The 15,234-nt window shown below is 44.7% G+C and overlaps 1 protein-coding gene across 1 annotated transcript in view; it reads right to left on the bottom strand.

Annotated features, from left to right (window-relative positions):
• Positions 1-14,105, bottom strand: part of PI4K2A (phosphatidylinositol 4-kinase type 2 alpha) — a 28,471-nt gene extending 14,366 nt beyond the window's left edge. The window contains exons 1-4 of the mRNA XM_032432405.1: positions 13,582-14,105; positions 6,236-6,436; positions 1,064-1,195; positions 542-695 (exon numbers count right to left, since the gene is read on the bottom strand). Coding sequence (XP_032288296.1) covers positions 542-695; positions 1,064-1,195; positions 6,236-6,436; positions 13,582-14,016 — 922 coding nt within the window. The 5' untranslated portion in view covers positions 14,017-14,105. The remainder of the gene's footprint in view (positions 1-541; positions 696-1,063; positions 1,196-6,235; positions 6,437-13,581) is intronic.
• Between the last annotated feature and the right edge of the window lie 1,129 nt (positions 14,106-15,234).

The following is a 15,234-nucleotide window of genomic DNA, read 5'->3' as shown; positions in this document are numbered from 1 at the left end:
AACATTATTCACAAGAGCTAAAACATGGAAGCAACCCAAGTGTCCACTGACGGATAGATAAGCAAAATACAGTATATACATACAATGTATATCCAGCCTTAAATTGGAAATTCTGATATATGCTGCAACATGAATAAAGCTTAGTGGCATATACTAAGTGAAATAAGCCAGTCACAAAGTGACAAATACTGTATGAGTCCACTAATATGAGGTACTTAAAGACAAAACTGTCCTGTGATAGCTCTTGCTACTATGAGTAACTAGGGATCAAGGGTAAAAGTATTCCTGATGTTGCTTTGGAAGAGCCAGTGTGTCTTCCGTCTGGGACCGGGAAAGAGGTTAAGATAAAACATTAGTAACTACTGGCTCCAGGATTCACTACCTCTGATAACCACACATGATGTGCCTGAACAAAGCTTGTCTTGGAAAATTATTTTCAAGGCCCTTCTGACTCAGGAAACCTTCGTCCCAAGAAGGCACTGTGGTATGGAGGACCTCACGGGGGTCTAGCACAGGCCCCGGGCTGCCCACGGCTGCTCACCAGTGTTGCGGATGATGTAGTCCAGGACCACCAGCCGCTCAAACTGCAGCAGTAGCTGCCGGTTAGTGTTCTCCGGGAGAGGTTCTGCTTCAAAACGCCGTAGCCAGTAGTCTGCATCTTTGTAGCCTTCAACAAAGAGCTGGAATGAACCAACCTGCAGCCAAAGAGCAGGAATTAAGGTATTTCCCTACAGCTCAAGTCCAGAGAGCCCAGGAGTAAGCCGGGTGGCCCATAATGCCCTATGGAGTTTATATCAGAAAAAGGTCATGAGAGTGAGTGCCCATCCAAATTCAAGAAGCGCATCTAAATGGGCCAGAGGAGTCAAGTGAGAAAGTTAGGGTCTCTGTTCTCTGGAGAATTATTCCCCAAACCTTAGACCCTCAGAAACGAGGAAGACGGGCGCCTCACGGCAGGCTATTCACATGTCTATATGCAAGTGTCTAGGTGCCTTGTTTCACCACTTGGATGGTCATGCCATCATACGTCATCACCTTTACTAAGCCACACAGGTGCACTGTATACCTTTGGCGGTAGCCCGATGCGATTAAACCGCTGCCCAACTTTTGGCACTTTCTCTAGCGCAAGCCGCTTGCCCCTGGACTTCACTCGGTCAATGGCACTATAGTTGAAGGTATCACTGGCCAGGTATACTACCTACAGTGGAAAGAGAACAGATACCTAGGTTACAGTCGAGTATAAGGAAATATATCACTATGGCAGGGAATACCTGGATGCTCACCAATACTGTTCCTCTTCCAGAGGATGCAGAAAGAATGTACTTCTCAGCCTTTCTAATATGAGTAGTTCAGGCCAATGGAATGTTGACAAAGTGATGTCTGTATATCACTTCCGGGCCTGGCCCCTTAAATCTCCCATGATCCTTAGTTTCACACTCCCCAATCTGTGCAGCTGGAAATGAAGGGCTCGGAGATGGCAAAACCACATCATGGAAGGATCTTAGATCTCTTGTCACTACATGGAGTGACAAGGGATCTGGGAGAGCTGCCTAACTGGCATGAGTCTACGATGTGAGCAAGATCCATTCAACCACTGAGATTCAGGAGTTGTTATAGCAGCTAGCAAGAATTCCCCTGTCTAATACAGCCGTCTCCTGGGTTAGAAGAGGGCCCAGGGCCTATTTTTCTCTCCAGATAAAAACAAATTGCGATTCACTCTATACCCTTTTATTTCTTTTGAATTCTGTACTATGTGCAATTTATTCACATTTTAAAAATAAACATTAAAAAATAAACATTAGGGGAGCCTGGGTGGCTCAGTCGGTTAAGCATCTGCCTTCAGCTCAGGTCATGATCCCAGGGTCCTGGGACTGGGCCCCGCATCAGGCTCTCTGCTCAGCGGGGAGTCTGCTTCTCCCTCTCCCTCCATCTACTGCTCTGCCTACTTGTGCTCTGTCAAATAAATAAAACCTTAAAAAAAAATTAAAAAATAAACATTAAAATGGGTTTTAATCCTTAGTGAATTGCTATATAACATGCATATCTATGTAGACTATATCTGGAATATTACACAAGAAACTAGTACCAGAAGCTGCCTCTGAGGAAGGAAATGGAGTGGCTGGAAGGCAGAGGTGGGAGAGAGGCTGAACTGCCCTTCTCTGTCTACCCTACTGTGCCTTCTGATTTCTACACTAGAGGCCTGCATCGCCTATTCAAAAAAAACATTTTTTTAAAGATTGTATTTATTTCTTTGAGAGAGAGAGAGAAAGAGAGAGAGAGCATGAGAGGGGTGGAGGGGCAGAGGGAGAAGCAGAAGCAGGAAACAGGCTCCCAGCTCTCTGCCCAGGACCCCAGGATCATGACCTGAGCTAAAGGCAGATGTTTAACCGACTGAGCCACCCATGAACCCTTCAAAAAAACATGTTTTAATGGGCCATCAATATTACACTTCATTGGGGCACCTGAGTGGCTCAGTTGGTTAAGCGTCCAACTCTTGATTTCGGCTCAGGTCATGATCAAGTCCCACGTCAGTCTCTGCACTGGGTGTGGAGCCTGCTTAAGATTCTCTCTCTTCCTCTCCCTCTGTCCCACCCCCCCCCCCCAAAAAAAATATTACACTTGATTGTCAAATTGTGGTAATATCACTGTAATCCGTATGTATGTCAATTATCACCCTTATCACACCATCTTGTGATTATCCATTTATACATCTAACCTCTCTCTTAAGACTCGAGATTTGGGGGGAAAAGAGAACATCTTATTTTATTCATATTAGCATCTTCAGTACCTAACACAGTGGCTGGCACATGCTCATTAAATATTTATTAAGTGGGGCGCCTGGGTGGCTCAGTTGGTTAAGTGACTGCCTTCGGCTCAGGTCATGATCCTGGAGTCCCTGGATCAAGTCCTGCATCGGGCTCCCTGCTCAGCAGGGAGTCTGCTTCGTCCTTGGACCCTATCCCCTCTCATGTGTTCTCTCTCTCTCATTCTCTCTCAAATAAATAAATAAAATCTTAAAAAAAAAAAAATTTATTAAGTGAATGCATGAATGAGTTACAAGCTTCTTTCAGAGATAGCAACAAGTGAGTCTCAGCATATAAATAACTAAAATCAAATTTAAAATTCTTTCTTTTCTAAGCCTTGCAAAATTCATTACAAATAATTATTGTGCCTATGAATCTTAGAGAGGGACAAAAATCATCCCCTCCCTCCTAGCCATTCATCTGTCCATCCAAAGTTAACAGGAGTATCTACAATGGATGTGCAAGGTACAGTAGGTTGGCAATCTCTGCCCAGGAAACACAAGCACAGAAGTTAAGGAGAAAAAGGGCTTTCCTAAGAATACCTTGCCAGTTTCCACAGTGAAAACCCTCCCCTCATTCTCTGAAGCAATAAACCACCCTTTCCCCCCAATCAGATTTTTTTTTTTTTTAAAGATTTTATTTATTTATTTGACAGAGAGAGACACAGCGAGAGAGGGAACACAAGCAGGGGGAGTGGGAGAGGGAGAAGCAGGCTTCCCGCAGAGCAGGGAGCCCGATGCGGGGCTCAATCCCAGGACCCTGGGATCATGACCTGAGCCGAAGGTAGATGCTTAACGACTCAGCCACCCAGGCGCCCCTCAGATTTATTTTCGATTGCTCTCTGTAACAACCCACTTTTTTCTCTATGACTAATGAAACTATCATAACCTGAAACCTTACAGTAACAGTGAGCAGAAACAAGCTATCGAGTGAGAACTGGAGCCTTACTATTTGAAGCTCCATCATAACATGAGCCCTGTTCCCATAGTGACAGATGCTCTCATTAACTGGATAGAATCCTGTCACAAGGGTGGGGAGGGTGGGAGAGGAGAGACCTCCTCTCACTATTCTGCGGCAGCTGTAGGTTAAACTTGCAAAGTTCTATCTCATTTCAGTCTCATGGAAGACTAATATTTTGTTGTTGCTGACTTTTTGATGCAAAACATCAAACAGGGAAACATCTAACAGGGAAAGAGGAAGACCAGAGATGGGGAAGAACAGGATCATGGCAGGTGACATTCTATTATGATTAGAATTGTCATAAAAGTACCACAGGCTAAGACATATGGAGTATTTACATTGTGCCAAGGCACTGGGCTCTGTGTTTTACATGGATTATCCTGTGTAATCTTAATAGCCATCCCATAAAGTAGGAACTACTTATATCCTTATTTTTATAGTGAGGAAACTGAGCACGCAAAGCATGTGGGGGTGTCTTAAGTGACTTGCCAAGGGTCACCCAATCAAGAGCTGCAGAGCCAGAACTGGGACTCAAGCCCTGATTCTTAGGCACTACTCTCCAGAAACACAGGCAGAACATGCACAGGGCCAGGTGCAGACTGCTATTTACCTAGTAAAGAAAGGGAATTACAGTGATGAGCAAGGAGTATTTAAAAGAATGTTTAGAGTCTAGGAGGGGCCTAGTAGGAGGAATTCAGGTTAGGCAGGAGATCTTTGGAGCATTAATTATCATACGAGATGTTCAAAGTGTGCTATTTAACTCTGTGTACAGACAGAACTAAAGCATAAAGGGAAGTAATGAGCTGTACAAGGCCAGGCAATGAATCCAATGTCAGTGGGAGCTATAAGCAGACACTCTCCCCATAGATCTGAGTTGGGGGATCTCTAGGATTGTCCCTCATGTTTTGATATTCACTCACTGATTCAGCTGGCACTTACCGAATACTTACCATAAAAACAGTACTTTGCTTGGGGCACCTGGGTGGTTCAGTCGGTTAAGTGTCTGACTCTTGATTTTGGCTCAGATCACTATCTCAGGGTCATGAGATTGCGCTGAGCATGGAGCCTGCTTAAGATTCTCCCTATCCCTCTGCTCCCCCCACGCCCCGCCCTCCAGCTCATGTGCACACTCTCTCTCAAAGCAAAAACAAAAACAAACAAAAAAACCCACAGTACTTTGCTAGGTGCTGAGAATAAGAGGAAATTTCAAGAAACGGTCCCTGACTTCTACAAACTTACAAACCAGTTGGCTGATTGTTTGGAGTTTGGCGGCAAAGGAGCAGACAGTTAAACAACCACAACAATCACAATTTCTTCTAAAACACCCTGGGAAAACAGAAAAAATAGGTTTGAAGGGAAGCTCCTGTCTGCTGATCAGTCTCTTTGCCCAAAGAGTCTACTATCTAAACCTGCAAAGAAAACCTCAAGCAGGGGTCTTTAGTCTACTGGCATGGTCCTTACAAGGTCAATGAATGGACTCCCAACTGGTCCATGAACCATCCCCGTGAAATTATATGCAAAACAACAATTGTAAATATATGAATTTTTTCTGGGAACGACATCTCTAGCTTTCATCAGATTCTCAGAGGATTAAGGCCCATAGCTACAAAGATGCCCCTGCAGCCTTAGGGCATCATATCAGAGTTCCACCTTAAGTTGTTACTAAACCTCAGGTAGCCACACATACTAAATGGGTGATGATGTGTCCTTGAATGTTCATATGCTGACCAGCAGGCATTCCTTCCCCTCACAACCCTCGGAAAGTTTCCTGGACACCTGTAGTACAGGGGCTTTTCACCTGGCATCAGTAAAATGTATGCAATCAATTCTGTATTTCAGCATACTGAAGGGGTGGCAGGGCTCAGACCCTAAGCTAAGTCTATCACACATATAAGGTGTGTGCAAATTCATTCTAAGTGTGGATTCGCCTGGATCTGGGACCCGATTTTGTTATGTTCAGATAAGTACCAGTTTCCCATAGCATAAAGATGGATGAGAATTCCATGTCAGTTCCCTGTACAGGTTCAAGCCAGACCTTTACTCTAACCCTCAGCCCATCCTAGACTCCTCCTTGCCAGAGTGACTAGCTAACATCAGTTAGTCCGTTTTAGAACATATCTAAATCATGGAATAGCTCGGAAATCTAAGAGAATGAGCTACAAAAGTAGCTAGGTTTCTAACCAGCTTGCAGTTACCTGGGATCGAAAGACCCGGGAAACCCATAAATGTGCATCAGAGGGTCAGTGAATTTCCTGAAATTGTATGCGAAAATTTTATGTGTATCCTTCTCAGGATAGCTTCCATCAGATGATCAAATCATGAGCCTACATCTACCACCTTCCCCCCAAAAAGGCTGAGAGCCCTAGATTCAGGGCATACATAGCCCTCCTTGGACCTAATGGCTCCATTAACAGGTAGCAGGCCCAGGAAAACTCTGGATAGGCAGTAAGGCTCCCTGGAGACAGGTCACTGACCTTTGTACGGGGTACAATGTTGAGTTCCAGTTTTTGGTCCACCAGACTGGCCCCTGCCTCTGAGAGATAGCCCTGGTTGAGGACAAGGCAGTCACGGCCAAAGCAGCAGGGACAGCATAGCTTCTGCAGCCACTTGGTCCACTTAGGATTAAGGTGCCCATATGGCTCTTCGTTCTTGGGTTTGAAGACAGCAGTGATCTTCTACACAGAGAAAAGAAAAATAGGATGTTAAAGGCAAATTGATTAAAGTGGGTCACAGACCAGGTCAGCAGGACTCTAGAAAGAAACGAGAAGGCACAGGCAGACAATCCCTAAAGACAGACACTGGCTTCTCCCCAGCTTGTAAGTGGAAGACACAGCTCATGTGTGCAGCTAAGAGACCCACTGCCAGGAAGGGCTGTGGCCAGAGAAGATGCCACATCTAGTACACATGGTAAAACAGATTGTCACACCATCAAACCCCAACTTCCAAGGTAAATTCATACAAACCGTTGTTCTGCATCAATTAGGTAAAAGCTCAAAAAAGTACCAACTGAAAGGAAATTAATAAGGTATTATGGTATGAGGTTAAAAAAACTCCAGCAGTGCTTGATTTCCTCTATCAGTCTTATTATCTCACTCCCTGGGTGTTAACAAAACCTTAAAATAAAAAGTTTAGGAACGACAAACTAAGAAAGCAATGGAAGGAAAAACTCACAGCGTGAAAAAGAATCTGCCATCTGATTACAATAGGGTTCTTTTAAGTAACTCTGATAGGCAAGAGATTAGGACATGAGAGCCCACAAAGATTAAAATCCATCTTCTCTTGCAGGTGAGAACTTAATCCTCAGAGGTCCTTAGAAATATGGGATGCTGCTGCAACCCCAAAACAATGGGCCTCCCTTCTGGAGTCTTCCTCCCCAGGCCAGGCAGCCCTCCATGGTTATTTCACATTTGTCTCATTCCCTCTAGTCCTCAAACTGGTACTTTCAAAGGAAGAAAAGTAAATATGCTCTCCAAGTGATTCATCTTTGTATCATATGACTCTCCCTCTCTCTCACCCCACAGCCAACTCAAGCTAGTCTGGGTCATAAGACATTTTCCTCTGAGTGTCACTTCCTGACAGGCAGGTCACAGCAGAAAACATACGCCCATCTGCCTGCATTAAGTATGTACTCATATTAGGAACTGGCTAGATACATGTCTCCAACAATAATTGGTCCATCTTGAGGCTAGTTCTTTCAAGAAGCCTTGCAAGAATTTGAGAGGACAAGAAAAATACAGAACTTTCCTCCCTCCAAAGGAATCAATTTATTCTTAAACACAAACAACCTTACTGATTCACCGGGGAAAGTCAAATGCATAAATTCATATCCTAGGTCTTCAGATTTACCTTTTTATCCAAAATGGCTAGCAAAAGGCCTAAGTTAGCAATATTCCTGGCTCTGTACCCCCGGAACCCTGGGCTCCAAACCACACAGCAGCAGTAACAAGGGACTCCTATCACTCAGAGAATGACCGATGAGTCCATGGTAACTCTCTGGAACTAGACAGTAAAACCACAGGACAGCTTGAGGCACATCCCCCACAACTTAACAGTCAGTTCAACTGAGGTACAATGTGGAGTTCGGTAGGCTGCTTCCCAGCAGAAGGAAGACCAAGACAATCTTCTTAGCGGGGCTGAAAAATACCAGGACTGAGGCCTAAATACCTTCATTAAAGAAAGCAGAAACTGAAGGCCAAGACCGCAGCCAAAGCCCCATTTACAGACTCACCTCTCAAACTTCTCCATTTCCTTCCAACAGGAGAATCGGAAAGCATCTTGAGGACTGTGAAAGCATTAGTGACCATCACTACCTCAGTATCACACAGGGTTCATTAAATAATAACGTTTGGACTGGACAAATGGAGGGACAGTAGGGTGAGAAGGATGGATGAACAGAAAGATATCAGGCAGGAAGGGAGACAAGTGCCCTTCAGGACTAAGCATGGCCTCAGTTCAATTCAGTTCTGCTAACATGTGCTCAGTCCTTCATTTGTGTAAGACAGTGTGTGAGTGCCGCAGGTTTGCTGGATGATACATGACACAGCCTCAGGCCTAATTTCCAAAGCTGACGTGAACTTCACATTTTCAGCTGTATTCCTGAATACTCAAGAATACTCAAGAACTACTCAAATCAGAAAGGCACCCACCACTGTTTGGTTGAGAAAGAAAATGTCTACTGCCTAATTTTTCTCATTCTCCTCTCTCTTCTTTACTATACTTTCCATTCCTTTCTTACATTTAATTAGGAGTAAGCTTCAGTTTGATGCCAATTTTTTTTTTTTTAAAGATTTTATTTATCTGACAGAGAGAGACACAGCGAGAGAGGGAACACAAACAGGGGGAGTGGGAGAGGGAGAAGCAGGCTTCCCGCGGAGCAGGGAGCCTGATGCGGGGCTCGATCCCAGGACCCTGGGACCATGACCTCAGCCAAAGGCAGACGCTTAACGACTGAGCCACCCAGGTGCCCCGCCAATATTTTTCAAATGCCTTTCCTTACCACCCACTGACTAACCCTCCTTTAATGAAAGGGCTGAGGTACAGGGAGCTTAAGCAGCAGCAGCAATGGAACTGGGGATCCAAAGAGAACTGCACAGGAATCAGGAAGCCACTCACTGGCTGGTGTCAGAACCCGAACCAAATACTGGGACCTGGAACGCAAAGGGTTTTCTCTATCTATCCAGCAGCCCCAAGGAGGAGGTATTATGTGACACTAAAATTTAAGGTAGTTCAAGCACATCACTCATATTGTACAGTGAAATACACAGAAATAACTTCTTATAAAAGTCAGGTTTTTTTTTTTTAATTTGGTAAACGTGAAGCTGATGATTCTCCAACATTTTGGTCTGAAGATCCCTTTAAACTCTTAATTATTAAAGACCCCCAAAACTTTTGTTTATGTGGGTAAAACCTACATTTGCTGTATTACAAATTAAAACTGAAATGTTAAGACTGTTAATTCATTAACAGTCTTAAAATAAACCTATTACATGTTAATATGGGTGCTATGTTTTTGTGAAAAATAACTATTTTCAAAAACAATTTTTAGTGAAAAGGCAGGCACTGTTTCGCATTTTTGCAATCTCTCTAGTGTCTGGCTTAATAAAAGGCAACTGTATTTTCACATCTTCCTTAATATTCAATCTCTTTCGATATCACACATCATGTAGCCCCTGGGAATCTCCACTGTGCACACACAAGGAAGTGAGAATGAAAATGGCAAATAGTCTTAAAATTGTTATAAAAATAATTTTGACCTGGGCACTCCTAAAAGGATTCCTACAGGTCCTTCAGCCTCAGACAACTGCTGTATCCTGTATTAGGAGTCGGATAGAAACAGCACTCCTATTTAGGCAGAGAAGCCTTATTTACATGTTAACTCTCAGAAAAGAGAGGGATGGGCTACTCCAAATATATGAGACCCTGAAAGAAGATGGGATCCAAACAGAATGCCACCACAAGAGATTTAAACTGTATTTATTTTCCTATCCACTGCCATTGACCCAACCTGTCTCATCCGTTACAACTGGTGGCCTGGGATAGGTCCCTACAATAGACGGTAATGATGCTTAAAAACCTCAAGAACTACATCTAAATATGACATACAAACTTGACTACCTCTTAACATTTTAGAAAAAAAAAAAAGTTATTCTGGGGGTGCCTGGGTGGCTCAGTCCATTAAGCATCTGCCTTCGGCTCAGGTCGTGATCTCAGGGTCCTGGTATCGAGCCCCAAGTCCAGCTCTCTGCTCAGTGGGGAGTCTGCTTCTCCCTCTCCCTCTGTGCTTGCACACGCTCTCTCACTCCCGCTCTCAAATAAATAAATAAGAATTTAAAAAATTATTCTGTTTGAGACCTTTATTCTTTGTTGGGCTATCAGTGTTGCTCTCAACCACGTATAAGGACATCAGAATTTCTTGGGAGGGCACAGGTAGTTGGAAGAAGCACACTCAGGACTATAACATAATTTTATATTTGAAAAATGAAAAAAAAAATCTGTACCATTTTCATGACAAGCTCCTGATGGATAAGTATTTTTAAAAGACTGCAAATTACGATATAAGGCCTAGTTCCTAGAACATGTGAGAGGTATTCATAAAATTTTGAAGCAAACACCAATTAACATTATCTAATAAATTACTATTCTCAGTGGTCATAAAATCATCATCTCAAAATTATACTACTTTTGCTTTATTCAATGCCATGTGTCCAAGAAACCCTAATCCAGAGGTCAGTGGGCATTAACTTAACAAAAAGCAGAACACTTGGAGCTCCTGCTACGTACCAGGAACTATGCCAAAGGCTTTCATGTGTGATATCGCATTTAATCTTCTTAATAAACTAATGAATCACATGCTATTCTATGATTCTTGGCAATATGAACATATAATATTACTAGCCTCACAAAACAGAAAATGCTCAAAAAATATTTTCATAGGTGACTGAGCATAAGACCAGAAAGCAGAAGAATGCAAGTGAGGAGGGTAATATGAGCACTCTCTACCATGCCTTCTAATCTAGCATTTTCCATCTTACTGTTCTCTAGGTCTCCACTTGCTTGCCCTGAGGGAGAAACCATCCTAAATTGGGAAATGAAATCAGGACTATTATCTTCAAGAACCTTCTAGCCTCTCTAGCTCCAAAAGCAGCTCTGGCAGAAACTGCTGGTTCCCCCAATCTCTGTTCCCTCTTCTTCCTTGGACACGGGACTCCGCGTGTGGGGCAAAATAAAGACTACAGTCCCCAACCACTACTGCAGTTAAGTTCTGAACAACGGAATATAAAGAGTCTGGTGCAACTTCTATGAAATATCTTAAAGGAAGAGGGCATACTCTCCCTCTCCTTTCCTTCTTCCAACTGGTTGAAAAACAGACAAGATGTCTGCAGTCTGAGTAGCCATCTTGGATCATGAAGTGGAAGCCACATGCTAGGGATGGCTCATCAGCTGGATGGAAGGATGCACATTGTTCATATTGCCATGCCAGCCCTGGGCAGCCTAGAGATTTCTTCTATGAGAGTTAATGTATTTTTATTCAAGTCATTATTATTTTAAATTTTCTGCCACACATAGCCAAATGTAATCCTAACCAATATGGTAGATGAAAAGAGGAAGCAGAAATTCAGATGACTAACTTTGACGCAGCACTGCATAGTTTTTAGGAGCATGAATTCTGGAGCCGGTTGGCCTGGGTCTGAATCCTGCCTCCTACTTACTAGCTTTTAAGACCCTAAGCAAATTAGTTATACTGTGTGCCTTGATGTCATCATCTGTGGGGATAATAATAGTACCTACTTCCAAGGGTGTTATAAGTGCTAAGTGAATTATTATTCGTGAAGCACTTAAAACAGTACCTAGCATATAGTAAGTGCTATCTACGTATTTGTTAAATAAAATAAACACATTTGGAGCAGGGCCAAAGATGACACGACCAACTACAGTGAGCCTGTGGTTCATTGTAACCCACCACAGCATTTAGGAAGTGGTCCTCTGCTCTGAACCACATTTTCCTCAGTGGGAGCAAGATGGTTATATTAATAAGTTTTGTCAGGGCATATGTGTTTTGACTTCCTCTCAAAGAAAGGACAGTGGCCAGGATTTAGACCCTGGGATCCTGCAAATCACCAAGGAACATACCCACAGTCTGTCATTCTCTGTAGCCTATGCACAGAGGTGGTAGTAAATTTACCTGCCAGGTAGAAGTGAAAGATCTTATTACTCCCACCTGTCAGAGCACCAGATCACTTCTCAGCTGACCTGACACACTTCCAACAAAGCTGTAAAGTGTCATGAAAGAAAAATAAAAACCTTCCTCCTGTTCCTATACCTATCAAAGATAATTAGTCCGTTCTTACATCAGCCAACAAGCTAAAAAAAAAAAAAGTAAAATAAAATAAAAAATAAAAACCACTTACATAAAAAATGAAAGTATCTTGCTAATAACATTTAGACCTCAGGACACCCACTGTTCTTATATTCTAGAAGTAATGGTTCCCCTTTGAGCTTTCAATTTAACTCGGTGCTCCCTTACTTGAGGGACTTGGAAAGACCTATTATTCTCAAAGTTTTCCCCAACTTCCCCAACTCAGTTTATGTTAATTGCACTGATGGCAGAATTGCTTTCTGGTTCTTGATAATTCAGGGACAACAACATCTGGGAGAATGACCAGATCATTCAATGAACCTAACCAAGGGCTACAAGTCAGAGTCGATCCTGGCCACTCGGCACTCCTCTAAGAACAAAATACCACCCATCTAGAGTTCACCCAGGAGAGACGCAGCAAAAATTTGCAGGAGATTTGACAACCATTATTTTAATAAGTGTAACAATAGTATATTTTTCCAATAAACCATTCTGGCCCATCTGAGAACTCTGACAGGGAAAAGTTAGTATGTTTTGACCCACTGATATTCCAATGATACCTCTGGTTTGATATAAATGCCTTAAATTCTTCTGCAGCTATCAAAAGAATAAAGTCACCTCTCAGCTGCCCTGGTCACCCCATGTCCCATCCCAACCCATCTCATCCCCATCCCCCTTTATACATATGCAAGGGACAAAAAATAAAGGTCAGCAAACACTTTGCCTGAGCTAAAAAGCAAACCGCTGATAGTCCTAGGAGAGAAATGAAAGTAAAAGGTAGCAGGCAGTCCTGTGTTTCTAAAACTCCGCATTCTTTACTGAAGAACCATAAAAAAGAATTTGAACAATCTCCCAGAAGTGAGCAATAACCAGGACAGATGAAACTGGTTTAAGTCCACCCACTCCATCACTGACGTCTGCCAGCAAGAGACCTGGGACGGTGGTAGACATCCCCACAACACAGAAGGCTGGAACTGAACCCTCAGAGCCCTTGATGGATCACCCGTCCTCCTCAGTGAACAGCGACAACGCTGGTTCGGTCCAAAAAGAGGAAATGGGCCCAAAGCTCAAATCTGTAGGACAATGGCCGAATAGCAGTCTCCGTAGTTTAAAGCTAAGGAATCTACTAGAGAGTAGCATCTCCCCGCGCGTCTCCGTCGACAGGCCGATTGCCCCACCACACCGCCGGGCCCCTTGCCTGTATCTGGTCAATTTCCTCTTTTCATTCTCCGCTCACTCCTCCCCCACCAAATAGGTTCTGATTTATTTCTTCAGTCCGCAGAGCTTCTCCATCTCCAGTCCTCAGGGGCATTCCAAAATCTTGCCAAGGGGCTCTGCACTGTGAAGTTTCTCCCTTTTGCAGCCTTTCAACCCCCCTTCTCCCTCTGGCTGTGCGAAGCTGCTAACTCCCCCGGACAGGCCCACCCTCCCCAAAGGCGGCGGCGGCCCCCACCCCGCTCTCACCCCCTGAGGGTCCTTGACGAAGTAGCTTCCGCTGGAGCCCTGGTAGATGCGCTCGGGGAAGATGCAGCGCTCGATGGCCACCTCGGCCTGCCGCACCACAGCCTCGAACTCGGGGTCCTCCGGGAACTCGTTCCGCTCGCGGTGGGCCTGCGCGGCGTGCGCCGCCGCCGCCGCCTGGGCGGCCAGGGCTTGGGCCTGCGCCGCCACGGTTTGCGTCTGGCCTTGGGCCGCCGCGCCCCGAGCCCGATCTAGCAGTGGCTGCCGCTCCCGGTCGTGGCCTGGCGAGCCCGGCGGAGAGGGGGCCGGGCCAGCCGCCGCCGCCACTCGGACCGCGCCCCCCGGCACCTGCGGAAAGTGAGCGCCCGAGCCGGACGGGAAGGTGTAGTCCGGGGGTTGGGCCCGTTCGGGGGACACCAGTGGGCTCGTTTCGTCCATCCCTCAGGCCGCCGGCTCCGGGTCCCGGTACGCTCCACAGCTGAGCTCCGGCCCGGGACCAATCCGCGAAACTCCCAACCCCCGACTGGCCAACCAGGTCGCGGCGCCTCGCTGGCCCCGCCCCTACCGAGCCTGTTTACTTGGCGACGAGTCGGCACGACCCCTCGCGCGCGAACGATAACCAATCAGAACCAGCGTCTACGTAATCGCGCTCTCCGCATTTTTCGCCCGTCACCGTCTGTGAAGACTGCGCATGTTCCAAGAGCCAAACCCGGGTCAGACACGCCCCCTGCTCTTACCAGCCTAGCCCCTCCCGTAGCTTCCAATTGCTGACCTGTCTGTGGGAGCTTTCAGTAAAGTAGCCTACCTAATCAGTCAGTCATTTGTTGAGTGCCTATTATGAACCAACCAGCTATGAAACTGGAGAAATCTAATCTTTGTATCTACATTCATTCAATCATGCACTCATTCATAAAATATTTATTGAGCACCTACTATGTTCTAAGTGCTAGAGAGACAAAAATGAAGCAAAGAAACAAAAATCCCTATCTACCTAAATAAAAAGGTTTTTAAAAAATCACAGGCCCAGTGCAATTTACAGAGTCTGGCCTGGATGCTCTATGCTTCTTTGTTAATTGAAGAAAGATATGGTCTTATGTGGGGCACCTGGGTGGCTCAGTCATTAAGTGTCTGCCTTTGGCTCAGGTCATGATCTCAGGGTCCTGGGATCGAGCCCCACATCGGGTTCCTTGCTCAGCAGGAAGCCTGCTTCTCCCTCTCCCACTCCCCCTGCTTGTGTTCCTGCCCTCACTGTGTCTCTGTCAAATAAATAAATAAAATCTTTAAAAAAGATATGGTCTTATAAGACTAGAAAGTTCCATGAGGTAAGAGTACAGGACTGTTTTATTCACCACTGTAAAACCTTGGTGTCTAGACATGATAGGGACTCTGTATATTTTTTATTAGTGGAAAAGAGAAGGAAGAACTATCCTTGCCCTCAAGAGGAAGACATATATAGCTCTCTGAGGCGGCAGGAGAAAAGGAGCCAACAATGAAAACTGAAAACTCAGAATTTCAGCAATTTGGGGGTAGGCTAGAAAGTCAGCAAAGGCCTTAAAGGGGGCATGTGCTATGAGCTGAGTCTTAAAGGCAGAATGTAATTAGATTACTCGGGGGGAAAGGGAAAAAAGAGGGAATCAGAATCATTTGAGTTTGAAC

Source organism: Phoca vitulina, unplaced genomic scaffold, assembly GCF_004348235.1.
Source record: "Phoca vitulina isolate PV1807 unplaced genomic scaffold, GSC_HSeal_1.0 scaffold48, whole genome shotgun sequence".
NCBI classification, from domain to species: Eukaryota; Metazoa; Chordata; class Mammalia; order Carnivora; family Phocidae; genus Phoca; species Phoca vitulina.
Note: the sequence above shows the minus strand (reverse complement) of the source record. Positions and strands in the feature narration are given on the sequence as shown.